Source organism: Colius striatus, chromosome 9 (assembly GCF_028858725.1).
Source record: "Colius striatus isolate bColStr4 chromosome 9, bColStr4.1.hap1, whole genome shotgun sequence".
In the NCBI taxonomy this organism is placed as follows: domain Eukaryota; kingdom Metazoa; phylum Chordata; class Aves; order Coliiformes; family Coliidae; genus Colius; species Colius striatus.
In genome coordinates this window covers 18277893-18305427 of record NC_084767.1, presented here as the reverse complement: position 1 = coordinate 18305427, position 27535 = coordinate 18277893, and the positions used below count along the sequence as shown (strand labels likewise).

At 40.2% G+C, this 27535-nt stretch overlaps 1 protein-coding gene across 6 annotated transcripts in view; it reads left to right on the top strand.

Moving 5' to 3' along the window:
- The window catches only part of RAPGEF6 (Rap guanine nucleotide exchange factor 6), a 134855-nt gene that overhangs the window by 46239 nt on the left and 61081 nt on the right, over positions 1–27535 (top strand). For all 6 annotated transcript variants that reach the window (XM_062002336.1, XM_062002338.1, XM_062002334.1 and 3 more), the window contains one exon: positions 2870–3013. In XM_062002336.1, coding sequence (XP_061858320.1) covers positions 2870–3013 — 144 coding nt within the window. The remainder of the gene's footprint in view (positions 1–2869; positions 3014–27535) is intronic.

Genomic DNA, 27535 nt, shown 5'->3' with positions numbered 1-27535 from the left:
GAGGCAGAGCAATCTATTGAATTAATAATAGATACATTTATCACTTAAGAAAATGGTCCAGAGTTGGAGCATATCCCTGTGTACTGGAGTGTCCTTTCTGTCCTTCCTTGGTGCTTTTGTTTTCTTCTTCAGATCTAAGTGTAAGATTCTAGAAGGGAGGCGTGATATTTGAATGTGGAAAACATAACATTGCTTTCATGGACTGCAGGCTAAAATTGAGGACAGTCCTGTGTTCGTTCTTGTTCTATACATGGCATCAAGTGATGTGGGTGAAGCTGGCTGTGTGGAGGCATTCCAGTGCTGCCAGTATTGAAGGTTAATAAACAACACCCTTTATTAGAAACTGGCCAGTTAATAAGATATTCCAGACTTCTTGTTACATACTATAAATGAAATAATATGAAGATGACTACAGGGCATCAGTCTCCATCTGGCCTGGCAGCCTGGTGGCATGTTGATCAGCCTGTTCTTCCTGCTGCCACAATGGCACAGGGAAGCCATCCTCTCTCTGCTCTCACAACAAAGTCTGTTCTTAAGTATCCACAGAGATGCTGAATTCTTCTGTAGGAGTGGTCATCCTGCTCAGGGAGGATGTGAGGAAGTTGAATGTGTTCTCTGCCAGCAGACATTCTTAGTTTTAACCAGGTGGAAGCACAGCTGAGTGATGTGCAATGAGAGAGACTCCTGTCCTGCTAATGTGCAGCATATCAAAATCTGTTTGGATATGATGTTCAAATCGTGACCATAATCAATCTGATGATTAGCTGGACTCAAATTACTGGTGGTGGTGTGGAAGCTTGCTGGTTTTTGTTTTTGTCAGCCAGCAGTAGTGGCATTAACTGAAGGAAGCAGTTGATCTCAGTTTCTGAGTTTTCACTAGCAGTTGTTTGTTTTGCTTTTGGGCTAACAAATAATACACTTATACTCTCTTCTTAGTTTTAGATTAGACTTGCAGAAGTCTTTCACTGAATGTTTGTTTTACTTAGATTTTAAAATACCTACTCATTTTGGGACTTAAATGAGGGTCCTCAGTAAGTGTCATTGTGTGGCCACTTCAGCAAGTGCTCAGTCAAGGTTAGCCTGTTCCATTGGAGAAATGTAAAGCATGCTTTAGTTTCTATGAGCCTGTAAGACTGAACACAGAGGGAAAAAAGAAAAATGCATTTATGAAAGGAGCTCACATACCGTAGCGCACACACAAAAAATAAACCAAAAATCCTTGTGGGTATTTAAGTGACTGTACAAATCTGAACTTTCTTACTTCTGGAAATAATCTTTATGCTTTGGGAGCAGCATTACTGCAAGCTAGAAATCTGTACTGAAGGGAAGCAAGCCTTGTCTAGCTAATGCCTTACTACTCTTTTTGATTACACTAAATGGTGTGTTTAAAAGGTGTGGGGTTTTTTTTGTGTGTGTGGGTGTTTTTGGGTTTTTTTGCCCCCTATGTCTGCATGCTTTGTATTTCCTTTTTTACCATCTCTATACCACAGTGCTGCTACTGGATATGTTTGCTCATTGTCCCGTGCATTTACAAACAGATAGTAGAAATCTAATGTAATGTGTGGTTGGCCCTTGTGAAGGAAACTACTTTTCTGCTTTCTTTTTTGGACAACACTGTGGTGTCAGGTTCACTCTTCCTTTTTAACTATTGTATCTTGAACCCATGTTGTCAATGTATATTTTTCTCAGTGGAATTAAAAATAACCCACAAGACAAACCCAGCTGCTTGAACCTACCTCTGAGCTCAGATGGACTTAGCTGTTTGAAAAAAGTGATGTGAAAAGTAGACATGATCTTGGTTTTGTAATGGCTTAGATATTTTGGTTACTTGCTTGTTCCGGTCTGTTAAGTCTTTCTGGTTTTCATTATTTTTATAACTTTTGACTTTTAATTTTGAGAGAACTTACAATTTAAAGTGTCACATCAGGGCTGCATAAGAGAACACAGAAGTTCTTTTCCTATTCCAGTACTAAAGTCTTATGTTTTTGATTTTGAAGTAAAATTTGGAGGGGGAAAAAAAAGGGAATGATTACTGAGGACAGTAAAATCTCCTATACAAGTAAATGGATTGTAGGAGAGTTTCTTGCCTGACTGTAGCCTATTTGCATGCATGTCTGTACTGTTTCCTGCTAGGACATGTTTTTTCAAAACATCAGAAGGAAATGGGAAAGGATGAGACTACTTTTTATAGAAAAAAGGAATTGTAACTAGTGAGATAAAAAGATTTCATGTTGGCTTTTACTAATAAGATAAATTTACCTAATTTTTAATGTTTAATCACAAATACTATCAAGATATGAATGAAGTTCCAGTTATGTTTTTAGAATCCGATTAGAAGTCAGTATGACATAGATGAAGTAGCTCTTTACGAAAATGTGGAATATTTAAAGTTGTTTAACTGTGTCTGGAGCTAAAAATAAGTTACTCTTTTAAAAATTATACCAATAAAAATAGGATATAATTCAGTGCCTTTGACAGGCTGTAAATACTATCAGAGAAATGAGAACTTCTGTGTTGAAGATATACTTGAAATGAGCAGTGTCTGTAACTGATGTTGTATGTTACGTGTGGGTGCAAAAGGGTTTCTGCTGGTGAGTGACATTGTTTAGAGGATACGGGTGCCTTTCTTACTTTTTTTTTTGAAAACTGTTTCCTGGAAGGAAACTGTGGCCTCCGGCTCATTGTAATAACGTAGTTCTGAGACACGCAGCGGTGGTTCTCTGAAACTTCCGCAGTCATTTTCTAGAGAAGACTTTAACTGCTCTGAACTTATGTTTGTTTCTTCCTCATGAGCTTCATACGGCTCCATCGGCTTTCCGTGATATGGAAGAATTGGATGTTTAACCAGGAGCCTGAACATGTGTTTCAGGTGGAGAACTCCAAAGACAATGAGGAAAACATCTTGCAAAGAGAAGTCCCGCTCAGGCAGTCTCGTCGGAGGTTTAGGAAGATCAACCAGAGGGGTGAGCGTCAGACCATTACTGACCATGTGGATTCCAGCAGTTACCTGTCGGTGAGTCTCGTTCTCTTGGCTGACCTTGGCATTTTGCTGTCTACATGACTGGCTGGCATTTTGTTTTACTGAGAAAAACTAGGGAAATAAAATAGTCCATGTTTGTAATTTGTGAGAACTGTTTATTTCTTGCTGGGGGAAAAAAAAAAAGAGTAGAGCAGTTTGGATTTGAACACTAAAGGTTGAAGTGAAGGTTCAGGTTCTAGTTAGAGAAGAGATGTTTTGGTTTAGGGTTTTCCAGTTGAGTGCTATAAATAAGTTTTAACATGTTGACTGTTCAGAGAAATGGTTATTTTTAGAATCTATTTTTGTTGGTTTTACCTGTAGTTCTTTTCTTGAGATGTTGGGATTGATGTTTTTCTTTTTTCTTAATTAATTTAAACTATGGTTTGGAATTGAGTAAATCATGAATGCAGTACAGTACAGAATTAACACTATTGTATTTGGTCATGTTTACTTGCTTAAAAATAGTATAGTGATAATTCAAGCATCAAAAAGAGCAACGGCAACTCATTTGCTAGTCTTAAATAACATCACAGACTATATAATCTGCACTGTGTGGAGACATGTACGGTGGTGGTTTCAAGGTCTCAATGCTTTTCTAAAGGTTTCTCTTAATATTTCACGTACAAACTTCCTGCTTGGTAGCAGAATATACATGTGATGTAGACAAGCTGTTGACCTGGATTTGCTTTGATAATCAAAGGTTAAAAACCAGTATGAACGTTGATGTATGCAAACCTTGAAGTCTTCATGCACAAAAAGAAAAAAAAAAAACCAAAGTAAACTTATCTTTTCTTTCCCCATCTTGCTTTTCATCTCTCCAAAAGGCATGAAGCCTCTCTTGGTTGATACGCTTCAAAAATGTGATGTGTGCACTTACATATAAACTTGAAAGGTTTCCTCTGTTTCAGAATACACTGCTGTTTCTGCTGCATGTTGGTAGCTGTTGGATTGCAGGTGATGATTTGAGACTCTGCAGCATTAACATGTTACATGTTACAGCAGAGATTGCATTGGTATTTGTCTTATAAGCAGAAGAGCTGTCATTACTGTGACAGGAAGAGAATATGGTGCTTGAAGCTTAGCATCCTGTCCTATCTCATTTCAAGACACATGTGTTGGATTTTATCATTAATAAGTCATTGAATTAGTTATTGATGGAATGAGATGTTCAGTCCTCATGCTCTGGGCAGTTATGCTTAACGCTTTATTAGGAATTAAATTCCAATCTGTGTATGACAGAATCTGTCTCTTTGGTGTTTGTAACAATGAGTAAGCACACAGCAAATAGTTATCAGATTTCAGTGCTAACAACAGAATCCCAGGAACAGCAGATTATAATGCTACATGTGTTGCTTGCCTGGAGTGGCTCGTGAGGAGGGACTCAGCATATTTAAGACAGACAAAGTTAAATGGTTCCTTAAACAATTTCAGAAGTTGTCAGTTATTGATGGAAGGAATTATTGCAATATGCTTGCAGAATTGCGGTTAGTCAACAAACGATGTCCTTATTTTTATTCATATTGACTTATTTCTTTGTTATCAAATGACATAGAGTGCACGTCTGTCTCTGCATATATGGTTTCTTCTTGGAAATTTGGTGGCTTCCCCAGATTTATGAAAAAAAAAAATATTGATCAGCATTTGATGGGATATGGTATAAACTTCATAAACCAACAGCACATTCTTAAATCTACTTTAGTGTCAGTTAATTAGGAGCATATAAAAAGAGTCCTGTTAGCACTGCTAGGCTTTTTCCTGGGTGAGTGAGCGCTAAGTGGCAGGGAGTAAACAACCACTTCTCTGATAGAAAATCTGCAAGCTGTTGGGTTTTCAGCAATCTGAACTGAAATACCAATCCTTGCTTTGTAGACTGTAAGCTCCTAATTGGAAAGTGTCATACTTGCAGTACTTGGTGTAGGGAGAAGTAATTTGTAACTTGACAGATGACTAAGAAATGAAAACACAGTAACTAGCTGCCTGTTTGACAAGTAAATAAAAATTGGGTGCCTATATTTTTCCATGTTCTATTATAATCAGATAAAATAATGATTTTTTTTTTCCTGAGGTACCATTTGTTCTGTTCCTAGGTTTAATTCTTACCTTTATGAATCTGCTCATACACAGCTGTTGATTCCCAATGGTCTTGAAAAACAGGCTTTATGTTGGCCCATGTGAGAACAGGCAGAATAAAGAGGAAGGGTTTTGAATGAAACTTCTATTTGAGGTGAACTTGCAATAACGTTTCTGCTAGAGTGGGAAAACTATTTACAAACTCCCAGGCAGATTTCCTCTGTGCCATAATGCTAATGAGTGAAGGCAATGTTGTATTTCACTCTCAGTCTTGTCGCTAAATGCTCTTTGACAGATGCCGAATGTAGCCTGATGGACCTTTTGTGAGCCCTGCTTGCTGAGGCAGTGCTGGGTGCTTCCTAGCCAGCTTATATGATGTTAGAGTACTCAACGTGACACAGTTTAAGTTTTTAAGCGCCTAATCTCAGACACAGGTAGTTTTCTGCTTTCTAAAGAAAACTCCGATGTTGAAATTTGCTGTTGCTTTATCTCAGCTCAGAATTCTGTCCTTGATAATTTACTGCATTTTGGGATTCATAGAGCAACCTTGTTTCATGAGAGCACTGGTCTGCAGAATAAGTATTTAAAATGGAGTTGGATTTCTTTCTTTTCTTTTTTTTTTTTTTTCTCTCACTAAAACACAGTGAACATATGTTGCCAGTGTTCTCTTTCTCCTCACTCAGGCTGAACAGCCTTATAGTTCTGTTTATACCTTCAAAGCGCATAGTGATGTGAATTTGTTCTTGCAATACATATGCAAGAAAGTGTGTTATATTCACTCGTGTTTGATGGATGAACAGACTGAGGTCTGGCTTCCACTTGCAGAGGTACCCAGCATCTGTGTCAAGGTTCTGCTGGCACTGGGTTTTCATCTTTTTTTTTTTTTTTTTTTTTACAGCATAGCTAGCCAGCAAGATCCTAAGGAGATACTTAATAGATGAGAGTGAAATGTGCCATCGTTATTAATTGTTCCTGATCTTGCTTCAGATTTTGTTGGTGTGATTGCATATCTTTCTGGAGATATGCACTTTATGCATATTACTGTCTAACATAGATAAGAATCCAGACAGGAACCAGGGTTATGCAGCAGGGCATTACACAGCTGAGAGAAATACTTAGTCATTGCTAGTTCTTAGTCTAGTTCTCAGCCCAATGAGTAATACAATGGTATTTTTTTCTATTACAAAAGAAAAAATAATTGTGGTGATCTTTGTTCAACTGTGTCCCAAACTTTTGTGACTGTAGAGCAGGTGCTTATAAAACTAGACTAAACAGATGTAGGAAAAATGCTTAATGGTAGCTCTGGTCCTTTATAAAAGTTAAATTGTTTTGGTCTTGGATCAAGTAATTGGAGAACAAATGGTTCAAGTATTTATCTTCACAATGAAAAGATAAAACCTTAGATAGTAGGTTTTGCACTTACATTTCTTGCAGTCATCAAAACCAGACAAGGTTTAACAATTAGATACAGTGTTTAAAAAATTGATACAGGACCATCAAACCTGTATGCCCAAATCTTTTTTTTTCGTTTGAGTAAGATTTTTCTTTTAAACTAATCTATTACCTACATATATTTTTGACAGTTTTTCTCTGCTAAAATGAAGAATATTTGTACTTCTAAAAATAGGGCATGTATGATGACATACACATTTCCATGGAGTTGTGACAACATTTTGAATTTTTTCAATTGTTGATTCATTGTAGAACAGAATATAGAAATAGATACCAAGCTTTTAGTAGTAATGGCCTTTCTCAGAGATGCAAATTTCCTCTTTTTTTTTTTTTTTAAACTATTGTAAGAGGATGATGAGGTTTAAAAGATTTATTAGAATAAGTTTTTTGGACGATATCGTAATACTTTGCATCATGTAAAAATTTTGCTGGAGCTTAGTAGAAGCATTTATCTTCAGAGAAGTCTGTCACTGAAGACTGCTTGAGTGGCAAGTTTCTTGTTCTTTTGATCATTACTTAATGTAATCCTGTCAGAGGCTGGAGTTAGTGTAGGGTATCTTACAATTTAGGAAGTTAAGTCGCATTTCAATATACTGGATCAAACCCATTAGGTTCTTTACCATCACTAATCTTTTTCCTCTTAAATGCTATAAAACACAATAGGTCCTTTCTAATCTATTTTTAACCACCAGGTAAATTTGCTGAAATTGTACCTTTTTATTGATCTAAAAGAACTAAGTCTGACTTACAGCATGCTTCCAGCTGCCTTTTGTTAAATTTGGATGCAGCATCAGCTGGCATCTGTTGACTTGGAGTATCGGTTAATTTTATTGAGGCTGTGGCTGATCTGTGAGTGGCTAAAATCACTTGCGCTGGGTGATAATTGTCTTTGCAGCTCATTGCTTTTTACTGTGTTTATGTCCATGCTTCCTCTTTTGACACTTTAAAAAAAGTGCTTGACAGAATTTACCATTAGTAATGATTCAGAGGAAAATTAGGGTCTTAGTGAAATCCATGTGTCTTGCTGTGTACTTGGTACAGAAATTAATTGTTATTGGTAGTTTTTCTGGAGGTGTTGTGCGATGCAGAGATAATGCAAGCTCTTTCTTCCTAATACTGTTTTTTCAACATGAAGATTTTCTCTGTTCTAATCTCAGTCTCAAATTTGCATGGCCTAGGTCAGATCCCAGCTCACAGGCTATATGTGCTCAGGAGCCTTTTGTAGCCAGGCTGCCTGGGCAGGACGAGACCTCTGTAAAAGCCTGCCTGCACAGTCACTCGTTTGTAGCTCTGTTGAACTCCTGCCATTTTAAGTGTTTTTCTTGCTTCTGTGGTAAAAAAAGCAGCTGCATCTGCAGCATGTTCACTTCCTGAGCAGACGACTTCAGGTTTGTTTGTGGCTGTAGCACCCAGCACTGGGAGGCTGATAAAGAGAATGCACATGGCTGGAGCCCCTGAATTTCTGGAATTGAAGGTTACTATCAGACTGGTCTTGGGGAGCAGAGGAAGAGGCTGTGAATGAACAGTTACCAGATGCCAGATGGTGTCGGAGGTGTTTGCTTCTCTGGCTACCTGCTGCTTCACCAGTGGATCTGGGAACAACCTCCAGCTGGGTCCTACTGGTGTCTGCCATGGAATCCACGCTTGACCTCGCCCTGGTCTGCCCAGGCGGCTGCCCTGGAGTGCTTCCCTTTGCCTTTTGTAAGTGAGGGGAAGATTGCCAAATGTACATTCACTTGTATTTTATTTTACATATTGATTTTGTCTGCTTGTTTTGTCAGCAATATTACTGTCAAGGACTCCTTGAAAGTCTGTTGCTGGTTATGATGGTCATTAAGAAAAGCCACATTGTCAAAGTGTACTGGGTGTTAAAAATATTCCTAGGAATTTCCATAGACCACTGGTGCTTCCCAGACCAATTAATGACTGTCTGCATTTTCCAAAGAGTAAGGATTTGCACAGACTCTGCACAAAACAAAATAATTACTGACAATACTGTCTCCTGGTTAAGATCTGTATTTTTCAGATTTTTTTTTTTAAAGTAAACATATATAACAGCCCCTATTTGTCCATAATGAAAGTGGTTGTAGTTATTCAAAACTTATATTCAGGAGGTTCCCTGAAGATTTTACAGATTTGACAAGCAGATTATATATAAACTGTGAATAACAGAAATCACCTCAGTTTGGAGGTGATGTGTAGCTGTTTAACAGCATTTAAGAGTGATGCATAAATTGAAACTACATCAAACTGAAACCAGGGAGGATTTAAGTGAGCACCTGTATCTAGTCAAATCTGGCTGCTGGCAGTAGCCTGCAGCCCTTCACGCTGTCTGTAGGAGAGCTTGTGGTGGTGAGTGTTGGCCCAGTGTTGGGATGTGGCATTGTTCTTCTGCAGGACAGACAGATATGTTGCTGCTCTGCCAGGCTGCTGACTTTAGTCCTGGAACAAGATACCGAGTTGCTGTTAGGGGGAGCCTACACCATGAGGTTGCTGATAAAGCTTCCGTACTCATCTTTCATCTTTTATACAGCAGAAGCAGCAGCTAGTTTTTTCCAGATGGACACATAATTTGCCAGCAGCTTTAGAGACATTTTCATTCCTTTTTTATTAATTTTTTTTCGTACTAGTGCTTATACCATAGTTTCCTACTTTTCTATGTGTCTCTTGCCTCAAAGATGACTTTTTAAACCTTTTTCTGTCTCAAGTAAGATGGGTGCTTAGTTGTACAGCTGCTCCCTCCTCAGCTGCTGGTAAAAGCTGAGGTAATGATTGGCCCCATGACCCCAGTATCATCCCTGCAGCAGGTTTGTGGTTACCCTCTCCTTGCACAGCAGAGCAGCAGACAGCAGAACAGCACTTGTCTGTGTGGTAATTCAAGAAAAACTTGTGGACATTTTTTCCACATTTCTTACTTGCAGTCCAAACACATCAATCTTTTTATAAATGAGCACTTTCGCCAGGAAGCCTGAAACTGTTTGGAAATAGACCCTGAACACAGCCTGTCCTTAACAAGGAAACCTCCCCACTGTGGTGACTGGGTTTGAACCAGAATGTTGCTCAGTCCTTGACCTAAGCAGGTGTTGGCAGTTCTATAGGAGAGATGTACTGTTCAGCCTGTTGTTGCTCCTTGACAGGTTGTAGCAGAAGAACCTTTCAAAAATTCTAGATATTTTGCAAATTAATGTGCACAAGAACTAAAAAATTCAAGTCATTGTTAATGTGCTTTCCACACAATATTCAGTTACCTGTTTCTTTCGTCCTCCTTTCAACACATAGGCAAATTTACATCATAGTAGAAGTTAACTCAGTTGCTAGGAAAATGCCTGAGAAGGAATTTTATGTAGCATGTTCAGAGAGTTAATCTCTGTTTTGATGGACCCTAAGGGGTTGGGTGGCAGTTGCAAAGTCATTAATTCTTTATAAGCAGCCTCTTATGCAAACTAGATTGAGAAAGATGCATGAGGGTTGTGCCCACAGTTGGTAATTGTATCATGTCACTCAGGTGGCTAGTGGTAAAAAGCTCTACACCTGGGAGAGGCATTTCAGTGTTTTGAGGGACTTAAAAACCTTCTGTGTATGAGCTGCAGTTCCTTGTCAGATCATTCTTTTTAACATTATTGTTTCAGTCTTTTAAAATGACATATTGAGTGGCTTCTTGCAGAAAGCCGACAGGGCAGTAGCCAGCAAGCTGGTCGCTGCATGCAGGGAGATGGTAGCAAGTGTGGATCTGTTTCTTTTATTTCCTGTCTTCCATCTGGGCTGTTTCTGTTCAATATGCTGTACTGAAGTATAGCAGACTAGTTGTATTCTTATTTGTAGCCAGCTGAACCTTTCACTTTGGTTTAAGCTGATCACGCCTTAGAGAGAACTAGTCATATGAAGGGTTGTTTTGTATTTCGGCCTGAGGAGTTGGAACTTTGAGTTGCTGGGTTGAATGTCTCATAACACCAAATGACTTCGTTTTACAGGACTGTGATGGTGTTGTCTTCAACTTTGTATTCAAGTTAAAATGGTTTTCTAGTTTAGAATATGGAAATTCACATCAACTCAGTCATGTACTTGGGAAGCCTTCTGGACCAAGTTAGGGACTGAGAATATCCTGAGCAATTTTCAGTCCAAATCACCATCAGAAAATGTCAGTGCATAACGAAAGCATTTGGGTGCCCTATTTTCCTTGAAAAACTTGGCATGAAAACCACTATCTGTATGAGAGAATAGCTAGAAGAGTATCTCTGGTTTTGGCATAGAACTGATTGCTATCTAATGACATTTAACAGCATTTGTAATTTTACGTTTGATATGTGGAAACTTTCATAATGGGGATATATTTGACAGATGAAATACTTGAAATAGTTGATTAAAAGAAGTCTCTGGCTAAATGGGACCATGATTGTAGCTTAATTCCTTGTTGATCCTTGCAAGTCAGAGTCGCTTTCTGTCACTCAGTATTTAATCATGTAAGAACAAAAAACTTAAGTTTTAGTTTGAGGTAATAATAATATAGCCACAGCAGACTAGATAATGTGGTGGTTCAGCCTGGTGTCCACCAAGTCATAAAATCACTCCCCCTCCTAAACTGGACAGGAGAGAGAGAGAGAGAAATATAACAAACGGCTTGTGAGTTGAGATAAGGACAGAGAGATCACTCAGCAATTAGCATCATGGGCAAAACAGACTCAACTTAGGGAGAAAAGGGTCTGATTTATTAAAGGAACAATAAGAGCAGGGAGATGAGAAATAAAACTGTATTAAAAACACCTCCTCTCACCCCTCCTCTTCCCAGAACTCCCTTTCCTTCTCCCCAGCGGCACAGGGGATGGGGATTGTGATCAGTTCATTACAAATGGACTTTGCTGCTGTTTCTTCTCAGGGGAAGGCCTTCTCACACTTCCCACTGCTATGGTGTGGGGTCCCTCCCCACGAGAGACAGTCTCTCATGAACTTCTCCAGTGTGGGTCCTTCCCATGGGCTACAGTTCCTCATGAACTGCTCCAGCATGGGGCCTCCCAAAGGGGCAGCTCCTCACACCCTGCCCCAACGTGGGCCATGCACTGGGAGAACAGTCCTTCAGGAACAGACTGCTCCAGCTGGAGTCCCTCACATGATCACAAGTCTTGACAGCAAACCTGCTCTGGCGTGGGCTCCTCTCCCCACAGTGTCCCAGGTCCTGCCAGGAACTTGCTCCAGTGAGAGCTTCCCATAGCCTCCTTCAGGCATCCACTCGCTCTGGTGTGGGCTCCTCCATGGGCTGGGTGGATCTCTGCTTCCTGGTGGTCCTCCATGGACTACAGGGGGAAAACCTGCTTCACCATGGTCCTCATCACAGGTCACAGTGCCTAAGCTCCCTCCTCCCCCTCCTTCTCCACTGACCTTGGTGTCTGTGGAGATGTTTTCACATTCTCACTCCCTGTTACTGCTATAGTTTAGCAACTGTGCAACAACTTCTTTGCCTTCTCAAATACGTTATTCACGGAGGTGTTACCTCCATCACTAATTGGCCAGGCCTGGGTCAGGTGCAGGGTCCAGCTTAGAATTGACTGGTCCTAATCCTATGAGCTACCATGGAAGCTTCTTGCAACTTTGTTTAAAGAAGCCACCCCTGAGCCCCCCTGCTACCAAAAAACCTGGTCCAGGCAAAACTACTACAGATGTTTATATTTTGATCTTGTTTCCTTTAAAGTTTGGTTAACAGTTGTGGTTTGTCAACTTGGAGTGTAGATATGACACCTGGCCCATCCGTTGCTTTAGCTGTTAAGCACAGTTTCTCAGATTCTGTGAGAATAACTGGACTTTTGCTGCTGTTTTGCCCTCCATGGAGGGAGGGATCTCAAATTATGTTGCATGAAAAAATCCAAGACCATCTTCAGCCTTCCAGTTTGAAAGGCAATAAGGGCTTAATCATACCAGAAAAAGAGATTTTGGAAATCGGTGTGCTGCAATGATTCATCTGATGAGGGAAGCCCTGCAGAGCCACTGTGGGGTCTGCTCTGTCCTTCCTTGACATTGTATATTTTGGGATCCGTGCATTGTGCTGTGGTCACTCTCCTAGTATACCCCTTGGGATTACTTTTGCTAGTGCCTTAACAGCCCTCTCTCCCCTGTTCACATTGTTACTGAGCTCAGGCTATGCTGTGCCTGGCTGGTACTGGACTGGACATAAGGGAAGCTGAGACCCCTGTGTGTGGAGTTGCACCTGAGCTTGGGCAAGTCTGTTATGGAAAAGCACATGGAAAAGCAGTGTGGTGCCTTCAGACACATATGTTCTGGGGAAAAGGTTCATGAGATGTCAGGTCCCAGATGATACTTGCATTGCATAGACTCTTCAAGCTGAATGCCCTGGCCACTAGTAAATGAAAGCTGGCTGTTAAAAGTCACGCTTGCTTAGAGAGAAATTTTGAAATTTGGTAGAAGGAGTAACATCCCCACTCCCTTCCTGCTTTCAGGCATCTAGCTTGGTGTTAATCCTCAATAAAAATGACAGAAGTAGTAGTGGAAGTGGCATTTTAATGATTTTTAACTTCATCTGTGGAGTGAATGTGTTATTCTCAAGGTTGTTTAATCAGAGGCCTTTTTCTTATGAAAGGTGTGCTGGTACTGTGTGTTCCAAATAGTCTTAATCTGTTCATTTTAACTTGAGGGGGCTTTTATACATGAGGGAAGAATAAGTGCTATCTCACGTTGGCTTTCACATCAACTTTTGGAGGATGAAAACAAGTACATACGTTGGTGGGCTTTGCAACTCTGGCTTACTAGGTAGGTGGCAGCTGAGGAAATCATGGCCAGTTCCATGTTGGGTAATGTTATAGTAAGCAAAATTCTAGATGTGTTTGGGAAGTTTTGCTGGGGGATATTAGAGATTTTATCCTTTTAGTATTTCTGTCTGGATTCGGTCCCACTAACTGAGGTTGATGTTCACTCCTCCTCATCACTAGAGATTTTTAGGTAGTGTACCTGCTCAAACTTCCCCACCCCTTGCTGAAATGAGAGGTCAGGAAGGAAGGGAGGAGCATGATATGAGTCATTTTGGTTCAAACTGTAGAAATGAAGCTTTTGTTTGAGTCCACAGCAGAGGGGGCTTCCCCCTTCCCCCCTGTGCTGGCGTTGTCCCTTTTTGCAATGCTGATCATGCTGCTGCCTGACTTTGCAGAGAGTGTGTGCACCAACAGCCAGAGATCTGCAGAGAGAGCTGTAATTTATAAACATATTTAAGAAAGTATTATAAATGGTATAAATCTGAATCGCTGCAAATAGGAGATGACCTTTCCATGCTTAACACAACAGCTGAAAAAAGATGGTTGGGGTAGTGCAAAAGCGATGGAGAAATTGAATCTGTGGTGCCTTTTTATTGTTCCTTCTGTATTGCTGGTGCTATATTTAGAAGCTTACATCACTTCAGGGATGATGACAGACTCTGCCCTCCCTCTCCTGCTCCCTCCCGTTCTCCCTCGCTCTTTCCCTTAGGATGGATCGTGTTTTCATACTACTTATGAGTCCTACAGATATTCTGGTAGGATTTTTCTACAGCCTGTTAGTAAGTGTTACTGTGGAAAGTGATGTATGTAAGGATGCAGTCGCACCACGTAATGTCACCCTGAAGAGGAACGGGAGCTCGCAGTACAGCTTTCCCTGCCTCTGCTCCCTAAAAGGGTCAGGAACTGGGGGGAGATTAGTGGTTTTTTTCCTTTTTTTTTTTTTTTTTCTCTTAAACAGGAATTCTTGAGAAGCCCTAATGAGGGGCTAACCTTGCCACCAAAGTGCAGTTACGATGCTTAAGTTTAAATGGTGGGGAGAAATCAGAGAAGCATGCCAGTGACACTGAATCAGGCAAGCAGTGCCAGCGTATCAGGGACTGCATCCAGCTCATGCTGCAGCTGGCTCTGTGTCCTGCACCCCACGCTCCACATCGCCTGCCTTTCCAGACAGATTTCAAGTACTCAAATAGATGGAAATAACCTCTTGATGCAGGTGCCCTTAATGTTAAAATATTTCTGCATTATATTGCTGTGTTTGGCAATTCCCCCTTGCAAAACCGCATTAAAATGAATTATTTTAGCCTGAAACATCTTTCCCTGAGTGTGTGCAATGACGGATTGCTTTTCAAGCAGCTGGTCTCCTTCCCCAACCCCCACCGTGGGTTCAGAGTCAGGATGCTGTACTCAAAATGGGGGGAGCAAATTAAGGTACCTACTCGTAGCTGAGCCCTGCTGCAGAGGGACGTGCTGGGGGACAGCGTGGTAGTGGTCTCCTGAGCCTGAGGACAAAAGGACAGAAAGCCACTAGCTCAGCCCTCGGACGCAGGCTCCCCGGCTCACTGGCATGCCAGTGGCTTCTGCCTTTTCAGACAGTGCCATGACAGCTCGTCCTCCCTGCTGGCGCTGCACAATGGGCTTTTCTTTCTCTGATGGATCAGGAAAAAGTAGTGCAGCTTGATGAGTATCTTCTGCTGTCAGCTGCAAGTGCTCTCTCTGCTTCTGCAAAACTTTAATTTGTGGTGTTCTTAAATAAGAGAAGATTGATCCTGCTAAACTGAATGTGTGTTTAAATTATGAAAGGCCATACTATCCTTTTAAAAACATCCCGTTTTTCAGTGACTTAGTCTTGTTAGACAACTAGAATGTGCAGAGGGAGGATTCATATAGCAACATGGGAGCCTAAAGATGCATAGAAATGCATGGAGTGATGTTTTCAAGCGGGGGAAGAAATCAGTGTTAAGAAAGGAAGACCACCTTTAATTCAGGTTGTAGACCGAAGAGTGTGTTTTCCTTAAGATTCTGGGAAAACTTGTAATCTGGCTTAAAATGAGACTGGTGATATACTATTTGTGGTTTTGCCTGATGATGCAGTTCATCACAGGCATTTTGATTGTGATCACTAGGGAGCCGCCTTTGTATTGGATTTTTTTCTTCATCTTCGAGTTGCTCTAGTTTTGAGATTTGTCATTAAACAGACAATTTATAAAAACTTACAGCCTTGTGCTGCAGGGAGCTGGGGCTGCAGAAATGCATGCATAAAAAAAGGAGAAACAATCAAACCCACAGCCAAAACTCAAACAGGAATGAGCAGGGGGATGCCCCAAAAGCTGAGGTATGGAACTAGGTCAGGTCTTTCCCTCACTCCGGGCTCCGCAGACGGGCAGGGCTGTGCAGAGCTGGCTGCAGCCCCCTGGGACGACCGCCGCCATGCTCATTGGCGGGACGGGCAGAGGGATGATGTCATCTTCACTTAAAGGCAAAACTCAAAGGAAATAGAATTTTGTTCCCATTATTGAGCTCGTGTTTACAGTAGTTGTAAAATATGGCATCTGTGCCAAAATCTGTAGTGTATTGGCTTTCCTGCACAATGCAGCAGGTTTAAAATGCGGTTGGAAGCTGAATATCTGCCTGGTTAGCCAAGGGATGGAGTTTGTGTGCTATCGGTGTGCGTGCAGGCAGGGAGAGGTTTCCTTTAGCTGGGCGGGTTTGCTTTTCTCCTTGATCTAAATGGTGGTGGTGATAACTGTAATACAGGTAACACTGCATAAAAAGTATGTTCAGATGTTTGTTGCTATTGAAGATTTATCATTGTGCCATTGGGTTTATGTTTAAGATGCTTCTGATTGCAATTTTGTGAATTATTAGGAAAAAATGCAATGCAGTCCTATGTAAGGTAAAGTAAACATATCTAGCCTATTGTTCAGAATTGAAGGAACAGTAAAAGAAACAGTGATTTGTACAGCTAGTGGAGTGCATTTGAAAGATCTAAAGCAATTCTGTAAAGTTCTTTTATCTTTTGGAAAATCAGACTTTGTGTTTTGCAAATGTTGCAAGTACGCGAATGAAGTTCAAGTTTTTCTTTGTTTAAATAAAACTTAAAGCCAGTAAAATTTATGAAGGCTGCTTGCATTTGCTATTAATTTTGATGTAAATTCGGACATCAAGACTGTGTGTTTTCTTGGGTTTTTTTAGTTTGGTGGTTTTTTTTTTAGGACAGATTTGGAAGGTGCTAGGGAAGGTTTTTTTCTTGATTAAGGCACCACTTACATCATAACTTGGTTTATACGCTGGGAAGAATTCAGCTCCTGGATGACTACTGGAAGGAGCCTGTGGTTTGAGGTGGCATGGAGTGTCTTGTTGGTGCAGCTTGGCTTCCAAATGTGAGAATCTTCTTCCACATGCCCCTTGGTACAGTAGATGAAAATGAGTTTGCTGTGGATTGCCTCAAACCACCCAATTTGGTATTCAACAAAAAAAGGGATATTTGACCCTCACTGCCACAAGGCTGCCCTTGGAAGCTCCTCTTCTGTACAGGAGGTATGACCATCGTGGGCTAGTTTGGGTTTGGAGAATTACCTTTGAGTCTGTTGCAAACTGGGAATAATGAGGTATATGGTGATGAAAATTATTTCCAAAAAGAGGAAAATGGGAACGGTGAGTGCCTCTTCTTGCAGATGAAATAAATGATCCAAAGTACTAAATAATGACTTGAACATAGCCGGCACCCTCTGTTGCTCTCCCTTTCTCTTCTGTACTCTCTTTTCTTCTTGCACAGTAGCAGAAGTCATTTGCCTTCTAGGAATTGAAAGCATCGTGGCAGTCCCAGCTCAAAGGTGTGGGATCTCGTAGGTGCTTCCTCAGAGCACAGCTCTCCAGCAGACTGGGCTGCCATCCAGGATATTAAGATGCTTGCAAATACTTCAGGTTTTAGTTGCAAAAAGAAATTGTAAAACTAATTGACTACTGCAGAATTAAGGCAATTCTGTTTTGAAATTGGTCTTGATTTTGGGGGGGGAGTAACCCCACCCACCAAAACTTTTAACATGGTTTCAGAACCATTACAATTATGAGAATTATAAACATCACCCCTGAGTAAGAAATCTACTTCTCATTCTAGACAGAAATCTCCTCACGAGGCTATAGAATGAGAGAAAAATGCTGAGACTCTCATGTGGCATTCACAATAAAATGATTTCTGGTTTTATATATGTGGCTTATGGGTGTATCTGTGTGTGCATGCATGTCAGTGTCTGCAGATATTTATTTTACTGATTCCTAAATTTGGATGCAGACATGAGAAATAATCCACTGAAATGCTGTTGAAAGTGTTAATAGATACATGAGATGCATTTAAAAAGAAATGATTTAGAAAAACAAAAATACTCCGAGTTACTGTACATGCATTAATAAACGGATGTAAAATACACTGTGGTGCAGGGGTGTTTTGCTGAGCAGTTGTTGTACTGATATATGTGTTTATATTGGGTCAATAAAGATGCTCTGCTGGCTGCATCTGCAGCTACTGTAGCCAATTGATCTAATGCAGTTTCTAAAGGCTTTCTATACAGGTGATGTCATCCTTTTAGCTCGCTTCCCCTCCCACTCCCTTTCCTCCTTATTAGATATTTCATCTTGCTGCGGAGCATCCAATCGATGGGAGCTTCTCCTGAGGGAGCTGCTGAGAAGCAGGCAAAGATAGTAGGAATTAGGACTCCAGCAGTCAGTCTTGCTGTAGCCATGGACGTACTGTTTTGTTGTGCATTACAGAAATGTTTTAATTGGAAAAGCTAGGCGTGGATTAACCGTGGTATCTGACTGATGCATTAGAATACTAAGCAACGCTGCAGAGTTGTAAACTGCATTAAGAAAAGAGGGGGGGTGCAAAAGAGAAAAGGATTTGTATTGCAGAAGCTTTTAATATACAGTGCAAACCTGTTAGAGCATATATCCTGGAGCTACAATCTGGACGCTAATTCAATCTTTGCAGTTATGATGGACAAGAGTGTGAAGAAGAAACTTTAATATCCAGGGTGTGGGATTCTGGAATTGCCAAAGATGCTGAAGAACCTTTGCAAAATTTCATCTACGATACGAATGTGAACTTTCCGAGAAGTGGACCTGAAGATAAGCCACTCCTAAATGTGTCTTAGTGAGGAGAAAAAAAGGAATTTGAAGAATTCATGTCTCACCTTTTAATGTATTGTTGCTTTAACCTGCAGTTATAATCCATTTCAGAATTAATTTGATTTTAGCAGCACTTTCTGGGAGCACACCTCTTGCCTAGGGGAACACATGGATATTTGTATTTGAAAAGCTAGGAAACATTTTGATTTGAATTTATGTGCTTGTTAAAACTGGAACATTTTGATAGGGATTGTTGCTGCTGCTAGTAACTCACTGCAATACTGAAAACTACTCAGATATAGTGGAAGCTGTAATCAAATTCAGCGTGAAATTCAAGCCTGAGAAGTTGCATACATATACATTTGCTGCTTTTGTTTGTGATTTTTAAAGAGAATCCAGAAAGGATTTTACTCCATATTTTTCTTTGTGGCTTTTCTTTGAGGAAGGAAACTTTTTTTCCCTCCAGCCTAAGAAATGGCTTTTCTTGTTCGATGTTATGCCAACTGCCTGCAACCTTGGGCCTCCAAAGTAAGTAAGATTTTGTCTGTGCTGCATTTCTTTGACATGTACTAACAACCATAGTGCTAGTTGAATGTTCACTTCTCAAACCCCGAGTGCTACTCGGGTGAGATGCTGGACTTCTGGCAATGCAGAGACTGTTCTTGTGGAATTATTTCTAAATGGGAAAGGGTGACATTGAAATCTGGAAATTTATTTTTTATATGAAGAGTTTATAAAGAAACAAAGTGTAAAAAATGCCATTTGGTTTTGAAAAGTGTAAAGCTTGCTTTTTAGCCTAATAATGTATGAAACAAGTATTATTGAAGTGTAACACTTTTATGACTACTTGCATATATTGCGAACTTGAAAATATTGATACAAAAACCCACTGATGTTCTAATTTTCAATCTGTATGAAGCTGTACTGCTTGTCTCCTTTGTGCAGTGTTGTGGAATTGGTTAATTATTTAGCTGAAGTATGTAATTCTGATTACCTTTGAAGGACACAAATTATTTTGTGTGTTTGAAGATGCAGTGTTTTCGTGAAATTGAGGAAGGAATCATGTTTCTTTTAAAGGAGGTAACAAAATCTAGAACATTCAGGCAAACCCATCTATTGAGATAAAAGCCTTTAAAGAAATTAAACACTATTTGGCAGACTCTCTTACTATTTGCTGTGCTTGGTCAGAAAATTAACCAAGTTGATGGCATTTTAATAATGTGACTGTCAAGAAGTCACTCGATATGAGAATTCCGTTGTAAGACTGAGGATGGGTATATATTCATTGTTATTTATTATAATTTTATATTGCAGCTCATTCAAGCTGAGATAAAGATTGTGCAACTTTCTTGTGTGTGAAAGCCAGCAGGGTTTGAAGGCAATGGGCAAACCCTTGTGTTGACATCAGGAGATATGACATTGACTTAGGAGCAAGAAATTTGCTCTTGACTTCAGTCCCAAGAAGTTTAGTCTCAGTGACATGGCAGTGTGGAGAGGCACAAGGGAGGAGCACACCTGGGTGTGCAAAGTCCCTGTGCAGGGTGGGTTTCCCGGTTTCGTTTTTGTCTGATAAAATGTAAATGGCAACTCAGTTTACTGCTGGGCTTCAGGGTTTCTATGTGCAGTTGCCAAAGTCAATGTGTAAATATATTTGCGTACTTGTGGCTGATTTGGACTGTTGAATGTGTACTGAGTCTGTCAGAAGGTGAAGCAGAGCTGCAGGTCCTTGTTGTCTTGAAGGGGAGGTGGGCTCACTGTGGTCCCTTGCCTTACTGTTCCTGCTGGCAAATCATGGCCTGTTTGCGTAATTATCTGTGGCTCCAGTATACACGTCAACTCTTTTGCTTTCTTCCCTTCTTACTCTGTAGACACTGAATATGATGGAGTAGCTTACCTAAGCTTGTCTTACTTGTACCACCCTTATTAAGGGGGGCTGAACATGTAATACTGATTAAAAAATGGGAATGCTTAGTCACGTTGGTACTTCAGTTGAGCTTACTCATTCCGTAGAGTTTGGGCCAAAGTGAGAAACCAGGAAAAAGAAACTGTGCTCAAATAGAGGGTTGATGGGGCTAAAGTAACGGTATTAAAAAAACCTTGCAAAGGTCTTTGGTCCCCTTTGTAAGCTCTGTGGATGATACCCAGTAGATTGCTGCAATATCAATAAGCCATTTATTCAGTAATTTACTATTGATTAATGGAATGATATAAAATGTTGGATGAGAGAAGATTTGAGTTTTGTTTTTTAAATGGCTGATAAATTGATTAACTGTGTTTTACATTCCAATCTGTAGCTAAAAGTTCTTTGTCTTTAAAACTACAACAGAAAAAGCACCTATAGTCCCCTTCTGCAAAATCCCACAAAGGCCCCCAAAACTCCCACAAACCCTCACAAACTTTTAAATTGATATATTTATGATATTCTGCAGATCTGAAGAGAAATGTGCATAGGATTGAGCTCACTGATGAGCTGAGTTCTGAGTTTGTTCCATTTCAATTTTTTCTGAGCTTTATATCACAAAACTGTTTGACAGGTGTTTTATATTAATAAATATTATAGGAAAATAACTGATGTCAGAATTTTAAATATGCAAGTTTATAACTTCTAACCTGAAAATGTCAATTTTTTTAATGATGCTATTTTGCAAATAGAACAATTTCTTGCCATAGAGCAGCAAACATCTGATTTTTTTATTTGCTTTCTCAGTGACTAAATGAAAAAAATATTAGATTTATGTGGCTATGTCCCAGATTTTTTTAATTAGTTACTTTTAAACTAGTATAGAACAACTGAAAATGGGCTGTTGACTCAATTGTAATTATGGCTGTTCTGAATGTGACAGTATAATGATCCATCTATTTAATCAGACCAAAATGAAGTCATATTTCATATGACTAATCAGAAAGGTAAGCTTTTGTGAAGATATGTGAAGGAGAGCACTTCTGAAAGTTAACCTTAACCTAGAGGAGGTTAGTTTATGTAGCTGTGAAATGACCCACAGGACAAGCCAGCTTTAGGAGCTCTGTCACCTCCTGGAAGATGTTCTCTGAGTGTAAGGGATGTCCAAACTGGTTTGTGTTGCACACACTCCTCATCTCCCAGAGACTCCACTGCTTTTGGCTTCTGAAAGTAAAAGGGACAGAGTAGATTTCTGTAAAGTGATCAGTGCAATCTGATTTTCTGCATAAGGAGCTGCTACAAGGAGAAAGAATTGAAAGAGATCTTGTGAGCATTGTGAATTTCTGCAGTGCACCTGAAAATGAGCTGTATGAGCCTTTCAGCCCTTTTATGCAGGCTCTCATAGAGGTCAACAGCAATTCACCAGACTCTGCTGCTAGTTGGAAATGTGTACAAGAGATATCACTGTCTCCTTTGCAGGAGGATGGTGGTCGTTCCTCTCAATTGGGTCTGGAGGTACCAGGACACGGGCAGAATTCGTATCAAAAGCACATAAGAAATGGTGTCTGCCCTGGGGATGACACACTTTCTGGAATGCTAAACTGTAGAATATGAGATAAATAGATGCAAGCATCCTTAAGCAAACAAGTTGAAGGTGATAAGCAGTGAGGAGTCTGGCAAACAGTGTCAAGTTGCCAAGCTACTGTGACTCTGGATGAAGATGAGGGGAGGTAGAGGACTTTGCATCAGTCTTCTGCATATCTGTTTTCACAAACCGGTTGTACTTGTGAGGACAAAAGGCACTCAACTCACATTAAACTAAATTTTTCTGATACCAATGCAATATTTAAAGAAAAAAGAAAATGTATCTCACTGAGATTCGGATAGTCTTTGTAATTCTGGTCCTAACTTTCTCAGTGTCTGGTAAACTTTTTGTAAAGCACTTTGTGGTATTAGACTCTTAAACATAGATGAATTATGAAGTCAGTATGCAAAAGAGCTCTAAATGTAACAGTTTATATGTATGTGAGTCTTTTTTATGCACATCTTAACAGTTTTTCAAGCCTAGACTGCATACACAGTTACCCTATTTGTGCAGCAGGAGAGTCTGATGGGGAAAATAGAGAGTGATTGGATGATGTATCTGTAGAGGATATTTTAAAAGGGATGCTTTTGCAGATAATGTGAATTTTCTAGAAAATAAGGGGTTTTGAATTAACATCTAAGCTTCTAAAATGTTGGTTTTGTTTTTTTTCTTTTTTCCCCTGAAGGAAAATAGTTTCATTTAAGATCCTAGGTGCATGTTAAACTTGTCTTACGACAGTAGACAGTAATTTATTTTCCCTAGGCTTCTGTGTTCTTTGATAGAATCTAATAATCATAAGCATAATAACAAGGTACATTTGCTCTCTAAAAGTTTGTATTTGGGTTACATCATAAGACTTGTAGTCGTTTTTCAGTCCTGTTTCTATTTCTGCTCTTGCCTCACAGGGATGTGATGCAAGTTTTAGTTATACATAACTAAAATCAGTAGAACATCACCTTCTGATTCCAAAGGGCATCGATTTGATCTCCAAGATCTTGAGTTGAAACCTTCATGCAATTAAAGATTATTTTCAGCTCCTCAGAAAAAAAACAGAGCTCAGATAGTGTCCTTGATTTGATTCTATGTCATCCTTGTCTTTGCTAATATACTTACGTGAAAAGTAGCCCCGGTAGTATGAATTTAAAGGTTTTCAGCGCAAATAGAGTAATTGATTCTTTCTTTCAGTCAGTTTTGACATCATCTTTCTGTTCTTCTTGGCCTTGCTTTACCCTCCACTGATTTCTCTGTCCATGTCTGTAGCTTCCAGCCCAGCTTTCAGCATTTTGTCACTTGGAGTGGGCCCTGTGGGTGCTCCTCACGTGAGTGAGCTGCCCGTGTGGGCACAGGCAGCTGGTGATCACCTTGTGAGCTCCTTTTCAATCCCCTGCACAGGATTGTCATATTTTTTCAACTTAAGTGATTTGTATGACCACAGCCTCTTGGTTACTCAGTGCTCTAATACCTGAGAACTTGGAGTGAGGACTTGGACTGACGAATGCCAATTTTCCTTTTGCTTAGTTAAAAAATTAACTCTCTTCTATAGCAACTCGCAGGATATTTTCTGTAAAGCTTATTAAATACACTTTTTGCTTGATAGTTTATTAAGATAAAAATAGATATTAAGATACATATGAGCTCTCTGGCCACTTAGTCTAGAAAGCTTGGATTTTCTTGAACTTACAACATATACAGCATGTTGAGGTTAAATGTAAGAACACATTGTACTACTTTTCATCACAAAAAGTGTTTTCCTGAGGTACTGTTTTCATGGGAAATTGACACATAATGTGTAAATAAACACTTATCTGTTCATTTATTTCCTCTTAGACTTTGTTTGTTTTAAACCTACTTTGTTACAGTTCAGCTTAGAGCTACAGCCTAATTTGGGACCACCCTGTTTTGCTCCTTTCACTTCCATGAATGCATTTCTTTATGAATACAGAAGGCAAATGTAGATGGAAGATTGGTGCTCTTTTGTGTTTTTTGGCATATACAGAATCTGAGGGCCTCATTACACAGACTTTGGCTGTGAGGTAGTGTGTCACCGAGTACTGCTTGCAGCATCAGTGTGCTTGCACTGCGCTCCCTGCTCCTTGTAGCCCTGCTAGGTGCGTCCCCAGAACTGATTGTCACTTGCCTGTCATTACAGTGAAGTGAGGTTGTAGCAGCCTGAGGATGTATGAAGAGGGACCACCATCACCACGGTATTTTACCAAACACTGTATATAAGAGTTTATAAATTATTCAGCTGAGATAAAACTCAATGTAGATTTGGAATTGCATGTGCCCTGCAGTATTGTCTCAAGATGAGAGCTCCCCAGACATCTGCCTGACTGCCGAAGTTTTAATGACTTGTGAACCTTCAGCTCTGTACAGAACTCATAGCATTGCTAGCCACTGTTACAGTTTATCTACTGTAATTATTTGGACAAGGCTTTTTCTAGTCTTGTAATATATTAGTGTTCAGTGGCGAGAACAAACAGTAAAATTTCAATTCTGGCACTGAAAATAAGTCTTTTGGAACATTCCTGTTAGATGTTTGTAACAACAAAACAAAATTCTTGACCTGTAAACATGATACTGTGAATAGATCAGAGAAGAGTTGGCCAGTATTAATTGATAGTTGTAAAAAAACACAGCTTATGGTGACATGTTGACTATTTCCAGTGTATGGAGCTCTCGCCAATACTGGTACATTTTTTTTTCACAGGTGAATTTTCACTGCTGAAGTCCCTACTGCTTCTCCAAAGCTGAGACATTCGCGTGTCACACACTTAGCATTATCATGAGTTAAGGCTTAGCAGTGATCTATAATTTAAACATATAAAAACCAAATTAAAATTGCATTACATGTGTGGTTTAAGGCAGCACCAGAATTTAGTTTAGAATTCTGTCCTCATGTTACCTTATTGTAACTAAGGAAACGTAACACTTTAGAGGATTTTATTTTCTGTGTGCTGTGGGAGCCATGAAAACCAAGAAGCTCATGGCTACCAGAGGCATAGAACAGCCTCTAGGGATTTTTAATTATTTTGGATGGTTTTTTTGTTTGTTTGATTCATTGGTTGGTTCAGTTTTTGAGTAAGCCTGGGGTTATTTTAGAAATGCTAAACAACAGTTTTCAGGGTGCTGTGAGGCTGTGGTGACTGGTATCAACATGGTCTTTCCTGCTTTGAAATTCACATCAGTATTACCAATATTAACTGGACTAAATATGTACTGTAGCTAATGAATTGAAACAAGTTTTGAAGTAAATATTGCCATCAAGCCCATCTTTTGTGTGTTTTTAAAAAGGACAATGATCTGAAGTTTGTATAGCTGAGTAGGCAGCATTTTTTGTTTTGTATGGTGATTTTGGAAGTTCCGGGGTTTTACCTGAACCTGTTGGCAAATATTTAATACATCAGTTTTTAAAAATAAAAAACCCCCACATCATTGCTTCTTTTAAAAACTCTGAAGAAATCTTCTTTTGTGCCACTAGTGGAACATCTGTGGTCTTCAAGGAGGAAATGTTTTTTTTTGCATGAGGTTAGTTGAGAACTGATGTCAGCATAGGTAATTGGTCTGGGCTTAATTTACCCACTCTGTGGATACCTAAGTGGCCTTTTTCTGTATCTCAGAGGAGCAACTTTCTCTTCTCCCATTAACACAGCTCTAAGTGTGTTTTAAACATTTTTAAACTGGAACAGAATTGTAGCTCGTATGTAAAAGGTGAATATACACCAGAGTTAATTTATATAAATCCTTGGGAAAAAGGCTGATGAAAAGTCTGGAAAATAACTTGAGAGAATGCCGGTTGGTTTTAGTGGTGTCTCAGTTTACTGGCAGGATATACAAGGTGATTAAGTGGGATGCAGGAAGGTTTGCTTGGTGACAGACTGGCTGCATGTCAGTGGGAGTAAGCATGGCTGCTTTTGTTTCAGTAGGCTGTAGAAAGAAAAATTAGAACTAATTAAAGAAATCGGTTATCTTTTGAAAATTAACAAACTGGTGATGGAATTGCAGGCACATAGTGAGACAATCAAAACAACTGGCAAATAATGTGCTAGAATGCAGCTTGCTCAAGTTGGAGGCAAAGTAAAACAGCACTGACCTGAAGCAAGGGGTTTGGCAGGGAAACTGCTGAAGTAGCAGTGCTAAACAGAAATCCAAAGTAGTGCTGTTGAGCTGAACAGAGCTGATCAGCTGCTGCTTGATGCGTGAGACAGACCATGGAAATGCCAGGGTCTGAGGAATTTTTTTTAATGCAGAGTCTTTTTTTTGACATATCTTGGACCATGATGTATTTAAAATAATCATCAGTGCATTGTGACAACTGTGGTGCCAGAAGAAGGGAAGATGCCTGGCAGCATAGTCAGTGCTATCCTGGGCATGATGCCTGAGATGTGCTTTAGAAGGCCAGGATTTCTTCTAATGGTTTGACACATAATAACTCCTGGCACTGGAAGAGGATCTAGGGTGTTCTTCAGTGAACCATGTAGGAAACCCAATTCCACCCTCTAGCTTTCCTTTGCTGGGGTGAGAGTTCGGTTTACAGGAAATCATGGGGGTATTGGAGGTGTGCATGGGACTGCAAAGTGAAGAGGAAAGCTAATCTGTCAAAAACTGGGGGGAGATCCAAAGACTGGAAGTGCAAATGAGAATTGGAAGGAAGAAATTCGGGCAGAACAGTATACCCTCAGCAAGTTTGCTGATGACCCCAAACTAGGAGGACTGGCTGATTCCCCAGAAGGCTGTGCAGCCATTCAGTGGGATCTCGACCAGCTTGAGAGTTGGGCAGAGAGGAACCTCATGAGGTTCAACAAGGGCAAGTGCAGAGTCCTGCATCTAGGAAGGAACAACCCCATGCACCAGTACAGGTTGAGGATTGACCAGCTGGAGAGCAGCTCTGTAGAGAGACACCTGGGAGTGCTGGTTGATAATAAACTAACCATGAGCCAGCAATGTGCCCTTGTGGCCAAGAAGGCCAATGGCATCCTGGGATGCATCGAGAAGAGTGTGGCCAGCAGGTCGAGGGAGGTTCTTCTCCACCTCTACTCTGCCCTGGTGAGGCCTCATCTAGAGTCCTGTGTCCAGTTCTGGGCTCCCCAGCTCAAGAAGGACAGGGAAGTGCTGGAGAGAGTCCAGCACAGGGCCACCAAGATGATCAGGGGACTGGGGCATCTTCTTTATGAGGAAAGGCTGCAGGAACTGGGGCTGTTCAGTCTAGAGGAGACTGTGGGGGCGACCTCATTAATATTTACAAGTATCTAAATATTGGATGTCAGGGGGTTAGGACATCCCTTTTTTCTGTTGTATCTAGTGACAGGACAAGGGGTAATGGAAATAAGGTGGAACACAAAAAGTTCCATTTTAATATAAGGAAATATTATTTCACAGTGAGGGTGACGGAGCCCTGGCAGAGGCTGCCCAGGGAGGGTGTGGAGTCTCTTTCTCTGGAGATCTTCAAAACCCTGTGTGACCTGATCTAGGTGGACCTGCTTCTGCAGGAGTGTTGGTCTAGATTGTCTCTAAAGGTCCCTTCCAACCCCTACCATTCTGTGATTCTGTAATATTAAGATGTTGAATCAAGGGCATCAAAGAGAAAATGGCATATGAAGGAATGGAAGGATATAGTCACTGAGAAGGAG